Source organism: Antechinus flavipes, chromosome 6, assembly GCF_016432865.1.
Source record: "Antechinus flavipes isolate AdamAnt ecotype Samford, QLD, Australia chromosome 6, AdamAnt_v2, whole genome shotgun sequence".
In the NCBI taxonomy this organism is placed as follows: Eukaryota; Metazoa; Chordata; class Mammalia; order Dasyuromorphia; family Dasyuridae; genus Antechinus; species Antechinus flavipes.
Window position 1 is genome coordinate 214,045,145 of NC_067403.1, and position 16,331 is coordinate 214,061,475.

General features: G+C 34.8%; 1 protein-coding gene across 8 annotated transcripts in view; it reads right to left on the reverse strand.

The window, feature by feature from the left end:
• The window catches only part of BTBD10 (BTB domain containing 10), a 94,795-nt gene that overhangs the window by 10,844 nt on the left and 67,620 nt on the right, over positions 1–16,331 (reverse strand). For all 8 annotated transcript variants that reach the window (XM_051965757.1, XM_051965762.1, XM_051965759.1 and 5 more), the window contains 4 exons: positions 14,589–14,785; positions 11,820–12,105; positions 7,528–7,630; positions 3,732–3,852 (listed from right to left, as the gene is read on the reverse strand). In XM_051965757.1, the coding sequence (XP_051821717.1) occupies positions 3,732–3,852; positions 7,528–7,630; positions 11,820–12,105; positions 14,589–14,785 (707 nt within the window). The remainder of the gene's footprint in view (positions 1–3,731; positions 3,853–7,527; positions 7,631–11,819; positions 12,106–14,588; positions 14,786–16,331) is intronic.

Here is a 16,331-nt window from a genome sequence, read left to right on the forward strand (position 1 = left end):
ATCAAACCCATAAAAATATCATGATTTTTGGATGATTATGAATATCAGCAAAACATATCAAAAAAGACTGATGCAAATTTGAAAGGCTAGTTAGTCCCTATAATAAGCCTTCCCATCCCTCTGTAATTTGGACTTTTTGGCTAAAAAACATGTTTGATGATTACATGTAACTCGTCTCCTGCTTTTTGTTAGACTGACTATAAGCTAAATGAAGGAAGAAGAGGTTTTATATAATCATTTCATCATACCAAACATCTAGTAGAGAATGCAGAGCTTAATAAATGAAAGGCTGAATAAATGAATGACTTCAGTTCTGATTATGTTCATTGGTGACATGATTACTGAGGAAGATTGGGGAAGTATAAACCTAGCCTCTGATACAAATTGGGCTGTGTGATTCTACTATAGGCAACTAAAATTCTAAGTTGGAACAGTATCAAACTGCATTGGTTGAAAGAATCTTCTCCTCCAGAAGAATGCCTATCTTCTTGACATCTGTTAGCCAAATACTGACTATTTTATGGAGTTATTATCTAACAAAACTTGACTATGAAAAAAGCTTTTGTACAAAAACAAACATTTCTCAATATGTACATTAAGAGATGTTACAGACTTCGAGTTTTGTATACTCATTCCTCCTTTTTCACCTCCTTCGGAAAATACCCAGAAAAAAACATCAAGAACACACTGGAAGGAGGAGGTGGTTTGGGAATATTAAAGTAAAAGACCAAACAGGAGAATATGTTGCCAAATTCTAGAATAATAACATTATGATATGGACAAAATAAATTTGTGTTGCTAAATAGTACTTTCTGCTCTACAGCAAAGGGTATAATATACAGCTCTAGGAGTAAAGTCATAACAGATTGAAAATACTTGTAAAGAATGGAGTTTTTATTAGAAAACCAGAAAAGATTTACTTTTTTAAATAAGGGCTCAGACATTCTGGGTTCCAAGAAAATGAAATAAAAGGAGAGCTGAAGATGCTCTGCTCTGAGTCACTCACCCAAAAAAAGTTAAAGGACTAGGTAGATTGGGAGCAGCTCTCCCTCTTAGTAAACAGGATTGAGACAGGACACAGAACAAGGAGAATAAACCTCATTCCATGAAGAAAAGGGAAAGTGTAATTCAGCTGAGAGCTTTCTTTACATTCATGGAGGAATCTAGGTGTTAAAGTTGAAAGATTAAGGACCAAAAGGTCCCAATTTCCCCAGTTTCCTTAGTTCTCCTCCTCATTACCTGCCTCCTAAAAATTGCTCCTTTTACATTTCATTACTTTACAATAGTTCACAACAATGAGATTTCAGGAAAAGGACAATAGAAATGAATAACAGATAACTGCCTACCTTCTATATAATAACCAGCTTGAAGCTTTGAGAAATATTCATGGGAATCAATAACTAGTGTACATCACACACTCCCCTCTAAACAACTATATAAACAATCCCCACCCCTCTCTTGTAGCTCCCTATCACTTCCATCAAATACAAAGTCCTTTGGTTGGCATTTAATGGCATTTAAAACTCTTCCTATATCTTCCTATACTTTACTTCCAACCACATAGTCTTCAATTCAATGACACTGGTCTCCTGGCCATTCCACAAATAACAGACAATGTCTCAATTCTGAGCATTTTCTCTGGTTGCCCTCCATTCCTCGAATGCTCTCCCCTCCCCCCAAGGCCTACTGACCTTCCTGATTCCCTTTAAGTCAAAACTAAAAATCCCATCTTCTACAGGAAGCATTTCCCAATTCTTCTTAATTCTAGGGACTTCCCTCTTAATTACTTCCTATTTATCTTGTATAGAAGTATGATTGTACGTATTTGTTTGTTTGTTGTCTCCCACTTTAAACAGTGAGCTCCTTGAGGGTGGGAACCATCTTTTGCTTCTTGCATCCTAGCATTCAGCATAGTGCCTAGGACATGGTAGGCTCTTTAAAAATGTTCAATGACTTATTTTAAGGATGAGGAAATAAGCTCCCAAATTCAAATGTCATGCTAAAAAATGATAGATTCTGGAACTCAAATTCTCTAGACACCAAATACAGTTCAGTGTTCCTTCTGAATATGCTCAAATTTTAAAATGAAACTTTATTCAGCTGAATACCTTTAAGACTTAAAAACTACCCCACTGTTCCAAAGGCAACATTTGCTCCTATCAAGTCAGTCACTCTTTCTAAAAGCAATATTTTAAAATACTAATTTCTGGTGGGCATTATATATGCATGCACACGTGCACAGACATCTCCCTTCCTCCCCCCACCTCTTTCTTTTACACACACACACACGCACGCACGACCTTTTCTGTATTTAGGCATTCCTTTCTATTCTGACATCTGGTCTGACCTGAAGACCAGTGAAGCCTGTTTTACAACCCTGGTATATGGCCAACCCAGAGTTTGAATGTTTTTTCCCCTGAAAAAACAAAAACCAAAATTTTTTTTTTCCTGAATTTAAACTAGGAGACATGAACTAGTAGACCAACAGGATCCAACCACCTATAATTGCTCTTCCTAGTCAATGTTTCAGTTCACTGGATTCTTTCAAAGTACATTCTCTTTTATGAAACCACTGAAACCAAAACCGAGAATAAGTATCAGGGATAAAGATTTGAGTCAAAACTGAGCTATCAAACATCAGTACTTTTATGGATTTTTTGAAAACTGATGAATGATTATCACTAGATTTTCAGTTATTTACTTATGTCAAATTAATGTTGGTTTATACTAATTTTGCTCACTTTCTTATTAATGGGTTGTAAAACTAACAGTCTCCCCTTCACTGTTTTCAACAAAAAATTCTGTTTTAAATTTCCTCATCTTTTAAAAAAAAAAATGTGAGAAGGGACATCACTACCAAGGTAGACTTCTACTTCAAAAGCTAAGGTAATATGAATAAAATTAAGTTACTATACCCTACAATGAAACAATGCATTGTGAGATATAACTTCAAAGTGTTATTTAAATGATCAGTACAGATTATACTGAGTGCTAAAATGACGCATCTGGCTGGATGAAAGGTGATGTAATTTTTGGCCCTAGCAATTTTGAAAGACTAAATCTGTGTGAGATCCTCCCTGGACAAGGGATGTAGCATGCTGACAGAGAGGCAGTTTCAAAGCCAAGAAGACCTGGGTTTCAGTGCCACCTGTTGACACCTTTTAGCTGTGTGATCCTGATTGAATACCTTCCCCCTCTCACTACTCCAAGATCCTCTCTCTTTATTAGCTGCAGATAAAGTGGCCAACCTGTGATGGTAAAGGGAATTTCCTCATCTGGGAGTCTCTTGTACTAATGAATCACAGACCCAGTCAATCACCGCAATATAATCTGTACTGACAAAATATGCACACACAGCAACAAAAAAATTACAGATTCTTGAAATGTGGAAAAAAGAATTCTGTTGGAAGTTAGGGTTGGACATACATATGCCATTAGCTTTCAAGCACTACTATCACATGGCAGATAATAGCAATGATTGGATATATCAACATAGGTCTTTTAAAAATCACTAGACAGTCGTATGTATCATAGTCTACAATTAAGAGTATTAAATTTTAAAAGTTCAAAGTTCAAAACTGCATAAAGACCTTGAAGGCGATTCTTTAATCATGATCTTTAAATATTGTATCAAGTTAAGTAATTCTTTTCCTTCAAATATATTACAGTTCCCTTTAAAAACAATCACTGCACTTTCTTTATAAATTTTTTTTCATAGATATCATACTTACTGAGATCTCTACATTTTATAGTACTATATTCAAAAGAGATACAAAGATAGTCACACGCTTCTCTTAGCTCAGGAATAGATATGCCATCAGGACAACGGATTATTCCAGTCTTGTAATAATCCTGAAAAAAAAATTATCAACAAAGAATTAGCAAAATATCTAATAGTCCAAAACACACAACCCTGTTTTAGTCACGGCATTAATAGAAGTAAAAGAAGAGAACATGCACTGACAATCTTTTATCACACCCACAAAAAAAAAAAAATTCAACAAATCTGTTCGTTAAATACTTAACATATTATGCTCAGATTCCTGAACACAAAAAGATTAGAGTTAAGCATTCATTAAGTGCCTATTAAATGTAAGGTATTCTAAGTTATAAGAATACAAAACCAACAGTCTATAACCTCAATGATAGGATAGATATGTCATGTATGCAAGTACTAATTACAAAACATTGAAATCAAGACTATATGCTCAAACCAGATCATTATACATGGCAACAAGACTATATGACAATCAATTCTGATGGACATGGCTCTCTTCAACAATGAGATGATTCAAACCAGTTCCACTTGCTCAGTGACAGAGAGAGCCATCTACACGCAGAAAGAGGACTGTGGGAACTGAGTGTGGAACACAACATATCATTCTCAGTCTTTCTGTTATTTGCTTGCATTTTGTTTTCTTTCTCAGTTTTTCTTTTTCTTCTTTCTTGACGTGATTTTTTTTTGTGCAACAAAATAACTATATTCATACATACAGTGGATCTAACATGTATTTCAACATATTTAACATGTATTGGGTTACCTGCCAGCAAGGGGAGGGAATGCGGAGAAGGAGGGGAAGATTTGGAACAAAAGGTTTTGCAAGGATCAATGTTGGAAAAATTACCGTTGCATATGCTTTGTAAATAAAAAGCTTTAATTTTAAGTAAAAAAAAAAGACTATATGCTCTCAGAAAATTCAGAGATCAATTTGTCTTTTGCATGTTTTAAATTTATGAGCTGAAAAAATGAGTATCTCATTTAAGAGTGGTGGCAGTTGAAGGGAACATATGTGAGCAATATTATAGAATAAACAACACTTGAGATAGCCGAATAGACACAGATCAAAAATGCACCTAGTGGCTGGAAAGAAACTAACAGAAATAAGGAAATGGTAAAGAAGAAAGTAAAAAGAGGATAATGAGTCAATTTTGGAAATATTAAGTCTGTGTTACTAGTGGGACATGCAGGTAGATTATGTCGAGCAGACAACAAGAAGATGTGGGACTGAAGCAAAGACTCAGGACTTATTTGCATAAATAAAAAATCCTGGCTGTATTGTATCTCACCAAAGGAGAGAGCAAAGCTAGAAAAGGGTGTGGACAGAGCCTTCTGCATTACTAACACTAAGGAGGAAGGTAGAAAACATTGAGCCACTCCAGAATAAAAGTGGTTACACATATGAGAAAAGCAGAAAAGACACTGTCAGAGAATTCAGTTAGAAGAGTTAATATAAAAGGAAAAGGTCAACTGTTTCCTTATTGCCATTTGTCCTTCATTCTCATAAAGAACTGGTGACTTCACAGAGTGACTGGGAACTGAAATTAAGCGAAGCAGAGTTGCCCAAAGTCATCAGTCTCATTTTCTCTTCCAGAGTCACTGAAGTCCAACAGCAAAACAAAAGTCAAGATTACTAGTTATGGCCCAGGATGCAGTGGATGGTCTTGGTATCTCTCAGATGTGACTAGCTCTAAGCACTCCACAGTGTCTGCTTCAGCCCTTCATGGAGGTCAGAATCAACTGTTCTCTTATGTCCACTCCACCATTTGAGGTAGACACCCTCTAACTCACCAACAGCTCTGAGGCCTGCTGGATACCTTCAACCTGATTTAGCCTATTCTGCGGAATTGGTTCTCAAATCCTACTTTCTGCAAAAAGCCTTTTCTGGTCTCCTTTACTACTGGGGCCTTCTGAGATTACCTCCTATTTACTAGGCATACATCATTTATTTACAAAGCTCTTGGTATTTTGTCTCTCCCATTAGAATATAAGATTCTTAAGATCAGAGTCTGTTTTAACTCTTTATTCCAACTGCTTACTTAGCAAAGTTCCTTTCTTTATAAAGCAAGTACTCAGTAAATGCTAGGTGATCATTTTTGCCTTTACATTAGCCATCCCCCCCAATCCCATAAGCCAAGCCCTGAATGCATGCTCTCTTTAATTTCACCCTGTAAAATTCTTTTCTCTCTTTATTAAGGAAGAACTTCTCAGCTTTAGGCTCATGAATATGGACTGAGTGCAGTCTTGGGAAGACTGGCTCATAATGGGATAGGGTTTTCTCCCCTCAACTTTGGTTCTGCTTTACACCCTTCCCCTGGAGAACCAGTGAAAATTATTTAAAGTATAGGTTTTGTAAGTGTTTAGTCCCCCTCAAACGGAGAAATAAGGTACTCAATATACAATGTAGATCAGGTATAGGACAGCCATTTATTTTGTCCATTCAAAAGAAACACTTAACCTAAAAGATTCATAAGCATGCCTTGACAAAAATCCCTAACACTCTTTATGAGGTATTTCCTTTGAGATTCAGATAATTCACCTTGAAATAATGGTCAATATTGAATACTGTTTTATATCTGATCCTGAGACTCAGCACTCACTGAACACTGCACATCAACCTGCTTCAGGGCCCTCAAATTCATCATCCCTTGGAGTAAAAGCCTTAAGACCAGGACAACTCTACATCTAATCAACGGAAAACATGTTGAAAGATGAGATCTCTGTCCCATACCCCAAAAGATTTTGGTGCCATGTGTTTGAGAGAAGTGATGGGGTAAAATATAACCACAACAAAAAGATGCCAAGTCTTGGTAGCTTCTTAGGCCATACTGAGTGGCAGTAACAGGAAAGAGTCTGAATTTTACAATCCAAACTACTCTCAAAGGCAAGTAGAGAAGAGCACTGACAGGATTATCCAGATCCTTAAGTGGATCTTTTCTTCTTAATTAGGCCTTTTGTTGTCTTAAGTGGACTTGTACTTCAATTCTGCAAATTGACAAAATCATCATGACCCCACAGTTACTCTATCCAATCTAAAGACCAAGTTAATAAGAACATGATGTCAAACCCCAAGATACTTTACCTAATTTTTTCCCCTGAGGCAAATGGGGTTAAGTGATTTGAGCAGGGTCACACAGCTAGGAAGAGTTAAGAGATCAAATTTGAACTCAGGTCTTCCTGACTTCAGGGCTGCTGTTCTATCCACTGCACCACCTAGTTTGCCCCAACTTTACCTATTTTAAAAACCCAACTCTACCCCATTTCTTTGCGTGTTCATCAGGAACTGTCTGTCTTATGACAACTTCTCTAGAAACTTAGCCTGCCTCAACAGCATCTTCCCTCCTTGTTATGGTCTACATCTGTGTTAATGGCAGATTCCAGTATGGAATTTAGCTAAATCTTTCCCTTTATTAATGGATAAAATTCTCTTTCAGAACTTAGTCTGACAACCAAATAGCATAATAAAATCTCTGCCTGTTGATTTGGAGATGGTCTAAACCTACAAATTCTTTAGAGGCATAACACGACACTGTCCCAAAATCCCACTATATTTTGGGGGTCCAATCCTCGCCCACTAATATTTGGTGGACCATATGAGGAGAGCATGAAACTTCAATGTTTTAGAAGTTCAGCATTTCCGTACCCCCACACCTCATTATCGTCAAAATGGTACCCAAACAGAATGCAACATCTAACTGTATCTATAGTATGCAACTTAGTCCATACTCTTAAAAATAGTTAAAACTCACCAAAATAGCTCGAAATACAGTAGAACCAATTCCCTCAGCTACTTCATACTCTCCTTTCTCATTAGGACGTGTGAAGTTGTGTTCTCTTCCAGATCCAAACATCCTACCATATAAAAAATGAAGACAAATCAAAAAAGTGGGATAAAAAAACTTTTAAGTTAAAATGATTTATCATCAAGGTAAAATGCAAATATTAACTATCATTACATTAACTTCAGAAATTTCTTTAGAAATATATTCTAACAAAATGGAAGTGAAAAAACTCCTAAGAATAATTCAGTGTAGTTCTAACCTAATGGGAAAGAATTACTAAGAACAGTAGCAGTATGAATCATAGGCATATAGTAACCTTGTTATCTATAAAATAGCAATGAAAATTATGCAATATACATGTTCGAGAATTTCTTTCCAAGTGTCACAGAAAAATAACTATTGGATCAACGTTGGGAGGAAAAAAGTGATTTGTGTTTTTTTTTAATCCTAAAGCTATGATCTTATCAATTTGGGAATCCTCTCCCAAAATACAGGTTACAATTTATCCATTAAACTTTGTAGAAATATGGGAAGGAGTAGTAAAAGAGTGGTGTTGGCTAAGGGGTCAATTAAAAAGAAAAACCAAAACCACTCCCATATTTTTCCTTTAAAATCTCTAGCCTTATCATAACGAGAGAATAAATAATAAAAGACCACATATATATGCCAGAAAGCTTAGGGAATTAATGAGATAAAATTGTGTTTTTAATAATAATCTTTTAATGATATATAAAAATATGTCAATTACATAGAAATGAAAAAGGAACAATTAGACAGGACAAGGAAAAGGTAAAAGATAAGGATATTTTAATCAATATCCCAAATATTATAATATTGGATTTCATTACAAAAAAATTAAAAAGCACAAGTATAAAATATGGAAGGATTAAATTTTTGCAAAATACACATCAGTTACTTTTGTACTAATAATAAAGATACCCTTTTTAAAATGTCCATCTTTTTATCTAAATGTCTTGCACACACATAGTGTGAACAGATACTTGGATGCACAGATGCTTTATGGAAGTTATTTTTAAAAATCAATGTCTAGAAATTTAAAATGCATATTTTCTCATACCAAATTAAAAGGCCTGATATTTATTATAAGAAAGTTATAGTTCTAAATGAAATGCATCTTAAAAGTAAATATGGCCAAGCATCCAAAAATTCCCCAACGCACAAGGTTTCTACATTTACTGTTACAAGTGAAACCCATACAGAACAAAGCCTTTTTATTCAAAAGTTTCCAAAAGTAAACCAAGTACTTTTACAGTTCCCATGAATATTTATTTCCACTCACAATGATATACTGTAGTCCTTTTAAATGAAACTATGCCTTCATTTATTTTTTTTAAAGGCTTTCTTTCAAGAATTAAATGTCACACAGTTTTTCTTAAATACTTGAACTGGACAAAAAAGGGCAAGCTAATATACTTAGATTGGTTTGGAGATTTTTAACAAATTTCACAAGCACTTTGAATTAAAATGCAGAATTACAATTTTAAATACAATTTCAAATATTGGCTTTTTATCCTTTCTAAAACTTAGAGAAGCATGAATAGCATTTATAAGTCTTATTTCCTCAAAACACTTTTTTTCATGTATTTCTTAGAAAATAAGTAAATTTCTGCCATGTATTCCCCCAGCTCCCCAACCAAGACTACTTTTGCCCTTTAGAATATCTTGGGTACTATTTGTTTCATCTCATTATCTAAAATAGTAACAAGTCCCAAAAAGAAACAAAACATTCAAATATACTACAAACCATTTGCACACAGGCAAACACGGCCTGTCCCAGGCTGACATTTCCCCCCTACATATACTTCCTTACCCCATCCCTCTACACCATTTTCATACAGAAACCAATGAGATTTTGACCTCATAAACTATCTGTTTAACAACATTCTTGATGGTTGCTTAGTTTTAATGCTGGATATATTATATCTACAATAAGGTTAGCATAATAGTAGTAATCAAAACTAAACTTAATATTTCAGTTCCTGCCTAGTGACCTCTCCCCTGAATAGATACTATGATGAAAAAAGCAGGATATATATCCAAAATTTCAGCATAGAGAAGCTAGACATATCTTTTGAGGGACAAATAATTAACATTTATATAATGCTTTAAACTTTGCAAAATGCTTTAAATATACTGTCTTATTTGATCCCTATACCACAACTTTTTTTTTGTTTTTGCTGAGGCATTTGGGGTTAAGTGACTTGCCCAGGGTCATACAGCCAGGAAGTGTTAAGTGTCTGAGGCCAAATTTGAACTCAGGTCCTCCTGACTTCAAGGCTGGTACTCTACCTACTGTGCCACCTAGCTGCCCCTATACCACAACTTTTTGAAATAGTTGCTATTATTCTTATTTTACAGATGGGACAACAGACTATAAGAGATTAAATGACTGATTTGCTCAATGTCACACAGCTAAAGTCAAGTATCTGAGGTAGACAATGTGAGTGTTGAACTGATAATCATTGTTAATGAAAGATACACAAGTTCTTGTGAAAGAACAAGAATAAAAATTATACTGGATATCCCTCTTCCTACCTGCCCCTCAAAAATGGATGGGTTGTTATCTACACAAAGCAGTTTCCTTTCACCAAAGGTCTTCAAGTAATCACAGGATGACTACTTATCTGACATACCAGGGCATTTCAGTTTAGGTATAAGTTGAAATAGAATACCCTATGATGTCTCCTTAAACCCTAAGGTTCTGTGACATCAAGAAGCGAAGGAAGTACTGTAACACTTCAGAGAATTTCTTAGGTTATGATCAAAAGTTAATATATTTCAGAATTTGAGCAGGCTCTCTTTCTTTTGGCATTTATCAAATGCTCATAATATGGAATGCTTGTTATTAAGCTTTATGTTAATTGCTTCAAAATTATTAAGAAAAAAAAAGGTAGAAGAGGGGGAAAATCTGGTAGAGGCTTGTGGTGATAAAACATATAATGGACATGAGGTCTTAATATTTTTTTTCCTTGCCCATTTGGTACACTGGCAAAATCTATAAAATTCTTCCCAGAGTAAAATTTCTAAGTGAAGGAAATGCTAAGTTTCCATTAGAACTCGCTGAAAATAAAGGTGTGATTTTTTTTTTTTTTGACCCATCCAAGTTCAAAGATGTCCTTAAATTTTATTCACAAACTCCTGGGGGATGTATACATTCTAGGTTAAGAATCCCTATGCTAGGGAAAACTAGGATAGTTTCTGCTGTACTACAAAAGGGGGGGGGGGGAGGGAGGGAGGGAGGGAGGGAGAACTCCTAAAACCTGCCATCCAAATGAAAGCCTTAATAAAATCTTCCATATGATTATGTTTTAAAATTCTGTTACTGCTTAAGAATGAGTTATTTGTTGTTGGCTAGTCATTTCAATGTCTGACTCTCTATGATCCCATTTGGGGTTTTCTTGACAAGGATATTGGAGAGGTTTGCCATTTCCTTCTTTAACTCATTTTATAGATGAAACTAAGGAAAACAGGGTGAATTGACTTGTCCAGGGTCACACAGCTAGAAACATCTGAGGCCAGTTTTGAGCTCAGATCTTCCTTACTCAAGGCCCAGTGCTCTATCCACTGTGCCACCCAGCTGCCCCCAAAATAAAATTATAGAGAGGAACATTTGGGCTCAAAGAAGTTCGAATAAATTTAAGCTGTCAAAGAGTTAAAGAGAATACCTGTCACTTTAAATCACTTTAAATGTTTAAGCAGGTGCTGGATAACAAGAGATTCCTACCAAAGATAAGGACCGTCCAAAGTCCCTTCCAATTCTAAGATCATGGGACACTTAATTATTAATTTTTTGGGGAAAAAAATAACAAAAGGAAATAAATTTTGGTAACCTTTTCAAAGTCTCAGATACAAGAATATATTTTCTCAGATATATGAATATGCTAATTAACAAACCTGAGGGACAAAAACTCCTTGAAGAGTTAACCTGGGCATAGATAAAAAGAGAGTGGAAGAAATTTTAATGTTTAAGATTGGATACAAAATGGACTACATTTGGATGCAATTTGTGGGCTTCCGATGGTCCCAGGGAAGGGTTAGACCAAAGGAAAAAAGAAGTCCTATCTCATAGGACAAGAATTTACATTCTAAAACACTCATATACTATTACAAGCTTCTGGCAACAAAGTTTCTAAATGTGAAGTATAACATTGAAACACATATTCTTCACTAACACAAGTCTCACTGTAGTTTCAAATAACCATTTATTTTATAATTAGACTATTATTATTAATACCAACCTGCCCAACATTGTATTTGGCTGTGCAGTAAAAATAGATGGATCTACAACAAATCTAGTATTATCCACAATTAGTGTTACTCGCTCTGATGTTCTTATACTTCGAGCTCCCTCCTTTGCATTCTCGTATACAAATATCATTTCCCCAGAAGTCTTACAACCACCATCTGAACTTGACTGACTACTGTTTCTGCTGTTGTTTCCAACGCTGCTACTGGAACCATTGGGGGATGCTTTTTGAAGACGAGGACTACTTGGACGGGAAGAACTATGATCTTTTTCTCGTTCTGCAACAGAAAAAACATGTATACAATTTTATACATATATACATACATATAAAGAAAGAAAGATATCTCTTTTTGTATTTTCAGGATTTTTAAAAGCATAGAAATCTTGATATCTAGTAATTTGATTACGGCTCAAATTACTCAAGGGACACACTGATTTTTTCAGATCACAATTTTTTTCATTGCAAATCAGCTTCTATTAATTCTTGCTTATCTTTTCTGATAAGACCAATGAAAAATGTTAACTTGTTACTTCTCCAAGATAAAATGTCAAAATGAATTGAATGGTTAGACAAAGTCAAAGATATATGGTCCACAGAGATTAATTAAACCAGAGTAATAGTAGAAAGAACAGCATGTTTTCATATAGCAAGCAAATACAAACACTGAAAATTCAATGATAATTTTATTAAGAGCATCAATTTTAACTGTGCTATATCCTAAAGACTGAAACTTCTGGGGACAGCTAGGTGGCATGGTAGATAGAGCACCACCCTTGAAGTCAGGAAGACCTGAGTTCAAATCTGGTCCCAGACACTTAACACTCCCTAGCTGTGTGAACCTGGGCAAGTCACTTAACCCTAACCCTTAACAACAACAACAAAAAAGACAAAACAAAAAAAGACAATGCTTGAAGTATTAATTCTGGCATTACATCAAGCAGGAACTTCATAAAAGGAAGATTTAGTAATCCACTAAGGACACTAGGGCATGTTCACTTTTTAAACATCTACTAAAGTGATTGCCAAGTACATTGGCTTATAGATGGTATAATGCCATATCTTTCTGAATTTGTCATAGAAAGCAATGCTGCCAGTTTCTGAGAATAATGTTTAAATCACTTCACATCTGAAGAGGTAAAACAAACTTATTAAATCTGAAGATTTGGTTTAGATATTTGACATATATATATTAAATCAAGATTTTTAAGAAATTTAAAAGCATAGTGACTGGAAATTTTTAAAAATCTGATCACTTTCACATTTAAAAAGAACAATCTGATCAATTTTGCATTTAAAAAGAACACTTATTAAAATTATCACTGATGTTTCTTTTACCGATTAAAGAGGTTATAGTTTTATCATTAGATTTGAGAGATCCCAATATAATTTTCTAACACTAGAAAATACTTTTGACTGCAAGATTTCTTTAAAAAAAAAAAAAAAAGCCTTTTATTTTCAAATATATGCAAAAACAATTTTCAACATTAACCCTTACAAAACCTTATTTTACAAATTTTTCTCTCTCCTTTCCTCTCACTGTCCTCCTCTAGAAAGCAAAGAATCCAATATAGGTTAAATATCTGCAAAATATGTTCTTCTGTACATATTTCCACATTTATAATGCCACATAAGAAAATCAAATCAAAAGGGGGAAAAATGAGAAAGAAAAAAAAATCAAACAACAAAAAAGGTGAAAATACTATATTGTGATCCACATTTAGTCCCCATAGTCTCTCTCTGGATGCAGATGGCTCTCTCCATCGCAAGTCTATTGGAATTGGTCTGAATCATTTCATTGTTGAAAAGTTCACCAGCTAATTGTCCTCATCTTAACCTCCCCTGTTCATAATTTGTATTTAAGACAAGCAATATACACAAATTACTGTCAGTTCTCAAATCTTTTAAAAGCTAAAGCCTAACAGTCACCTTTGCTTTGTTTTTTGGTGCCATACATAATTTTTAAAACTGCAATCTATTAAGTAGGAGATGTTAAGCCAAGGCATATTAGACACACACCAATCTTTCCTTTCCCTCTCCAGATCTCTGCTTCACAAGTAGTCCCCCTCTTTACCCCACTAGGAAAATGTAAATATAAATTAAGATTAAACAGAATCCACCAAAGCTTTTGAATTATTTTATACTTGTCTGGGAAGTTGACACTTTGTGATCCCAACAACAGAATAGCTATAAGAAATAAGGAACATTAACAAATATGAATAAGGCAGACTGGATTTTTGCTAGTTTGGAAATCAGATCATCATATACTAGCTTTATTGTTTTTAACTTAAATATTACAATTGCTCCAAATCCAAAAAAGTAATTCTTGATTAGAAAATATTCTTAATGATCAACTACAAAGCCACTACTCCTCTTCTTAGACAATTCTGAAAAACATATTATTGCTTTAAATTTGAGAATAAAATTTACTTTAAAATATTTTCAAATCCATAAAGTTAAGAGCCAGACTAAAAAGCCTTTTTTTAAAAATCCCATATCTAGAGTCCCAGAATATGAGGATACTCTACATACACTGAGCCCTCTAACAAGTTCATTTTAAAGTTGTCTTTTCCTAGAAACAACAACCTTCTAGGCTAATCAAAAACAGATATGATAGAATACAACAAAGAAATGTATGGATTTCTGGCTCAAATATCAGGTATAACACAATTGAAGACAAGAATTCAATCACATTACTATAAATGGAAAAGCTAAATCAAAAATGTATTTTTTTAAGAATGAGAGAATATTATTCTGATGTACCAATGTGATGCTGTCGAGTGGGAGAAGTAACATTTCTAATACATGGAGTAAGTTGCGATTCTGCTCTCTCATGGGATGAGTCACGAGATCTGTCGCTTGACCTTCGTCTATCTCTGGATCTCTCATGTCCACCACTAGCACCATGTAAGCTCATTTTGGTGTGGTCCACTCCTCCTTTAGCAACACGAGATGGGGTACTAAAAAAAAAAAAAAGATTATTCACATATTAAAAGGTTAAAAATTATTTTTAAATTTTTAAAGAAAATTTTTAAAAAACATAAAAAGCATATAGACTTATGTACCAAATATATTCAAAGCTGGAAAAGATAGCTTTGAAACTTATAGATTCTTTACACTACAAAACACACCTCGGAGATCACTTATTTAGTCCAACCTTTGAACTTAAAAATGTTCTAAATCACCATTCATTAGAGAAATGTAAATTAAGACAACTCTGAGGTATTATTATACATCTCTCAGAATGGCTAAGATGATAGGAAAAGAGAATGATTGTTATGGGCTAGAACTCTGAACTTGAAACAAACTATGCTTATAAGGTACTAAGTGGAATTGAAGAGACAATGATTAAATCTAGTTTAGCACTGATTTAATCCTACAACAAATAATGGTTTCTTAGTGATACAATGATTGATTTATACTCAGTTTGGAGTATATAAGCTAGAAGCCTCAGTTGGGAGATTCAGAGAGAATTGGGAGAGAAGACAAAGGACTGGCGGCAGGAGTTTAAGTTCTCAGAACCAAGGGGAGAAATTCAATTCGATCTTCGATCTTCCTGGTGGCTGGCCTGGACCTCCAGCACTTCCCCACTAAGACCAAGGCCAGATTGAAAAGCTCTCCAGAAAGCTGCCCAGCCCCAGGAAGGAGCTAAGAAAGGATCTGGACTATAAGAAAGCTAACCCAGCTCCAGGAAAGGAGACAAGACTTGGAAAGAGACAATAAAGAGACAATAAGGATTTGAACTTTAATCCCTGGCTGCACTTGTGATGATTACTGAACTTCTGAAAGGAAGGCTGCTCCCAGAGACCCCAAGGAAACCAAATTGGAGAACATTACAATTTAGAGAGAGCACTACAATGATAAGTGTTGAAGGGAATATGAGAAAACTGGAATACTGCTACATTGTTGATAGAGTTGTGAACTGATCCAATCATTCTGGAAGATATGCCTTTGTGCATACCTTTTGATCTAGCGGTCTCTATATCCCAAAGAAATCATAAAAAAAAAAAAAAAAAAAAAAAAAAAAAGAGAGAGAGAGAGAGAGAGAGAGAGAGAGAGAAAAGGACCCACATGTCCAAAAATGTTTAGCAGTCCTTTTTGTAGTGCAAGAAACTGGAAAATGAATGAATGTCCATCAGTTGTGTGGCTGAATAAGTTATGGAATGTGAATATAATGGAATACTGTTATTCTATAAAAAAACAAACAGCAGGATGGCTTCAGAAAGGCCTGGAGAGCCTTACATGAATTGATGCTAAGTGAATTGAGTAGAACCAAGAGAACATTGTACATAGCAACAGCAAGATTATGTGATCAACTCTGATAGATGTGGGTCTCTTCAACAAAGAGGTGATTCAAGCCAATTTCAATATACTTGTGATGGAGAGAGCCACTGTATCCAGAAAGAGGACTATGAGGACTGAATGTGGATCACGACATAGTATTTTCATCTTTTTTTGTTATTGTCTGCTTTTTTTTTCTCTAATTTTCCCCCATTTTTGATTTGA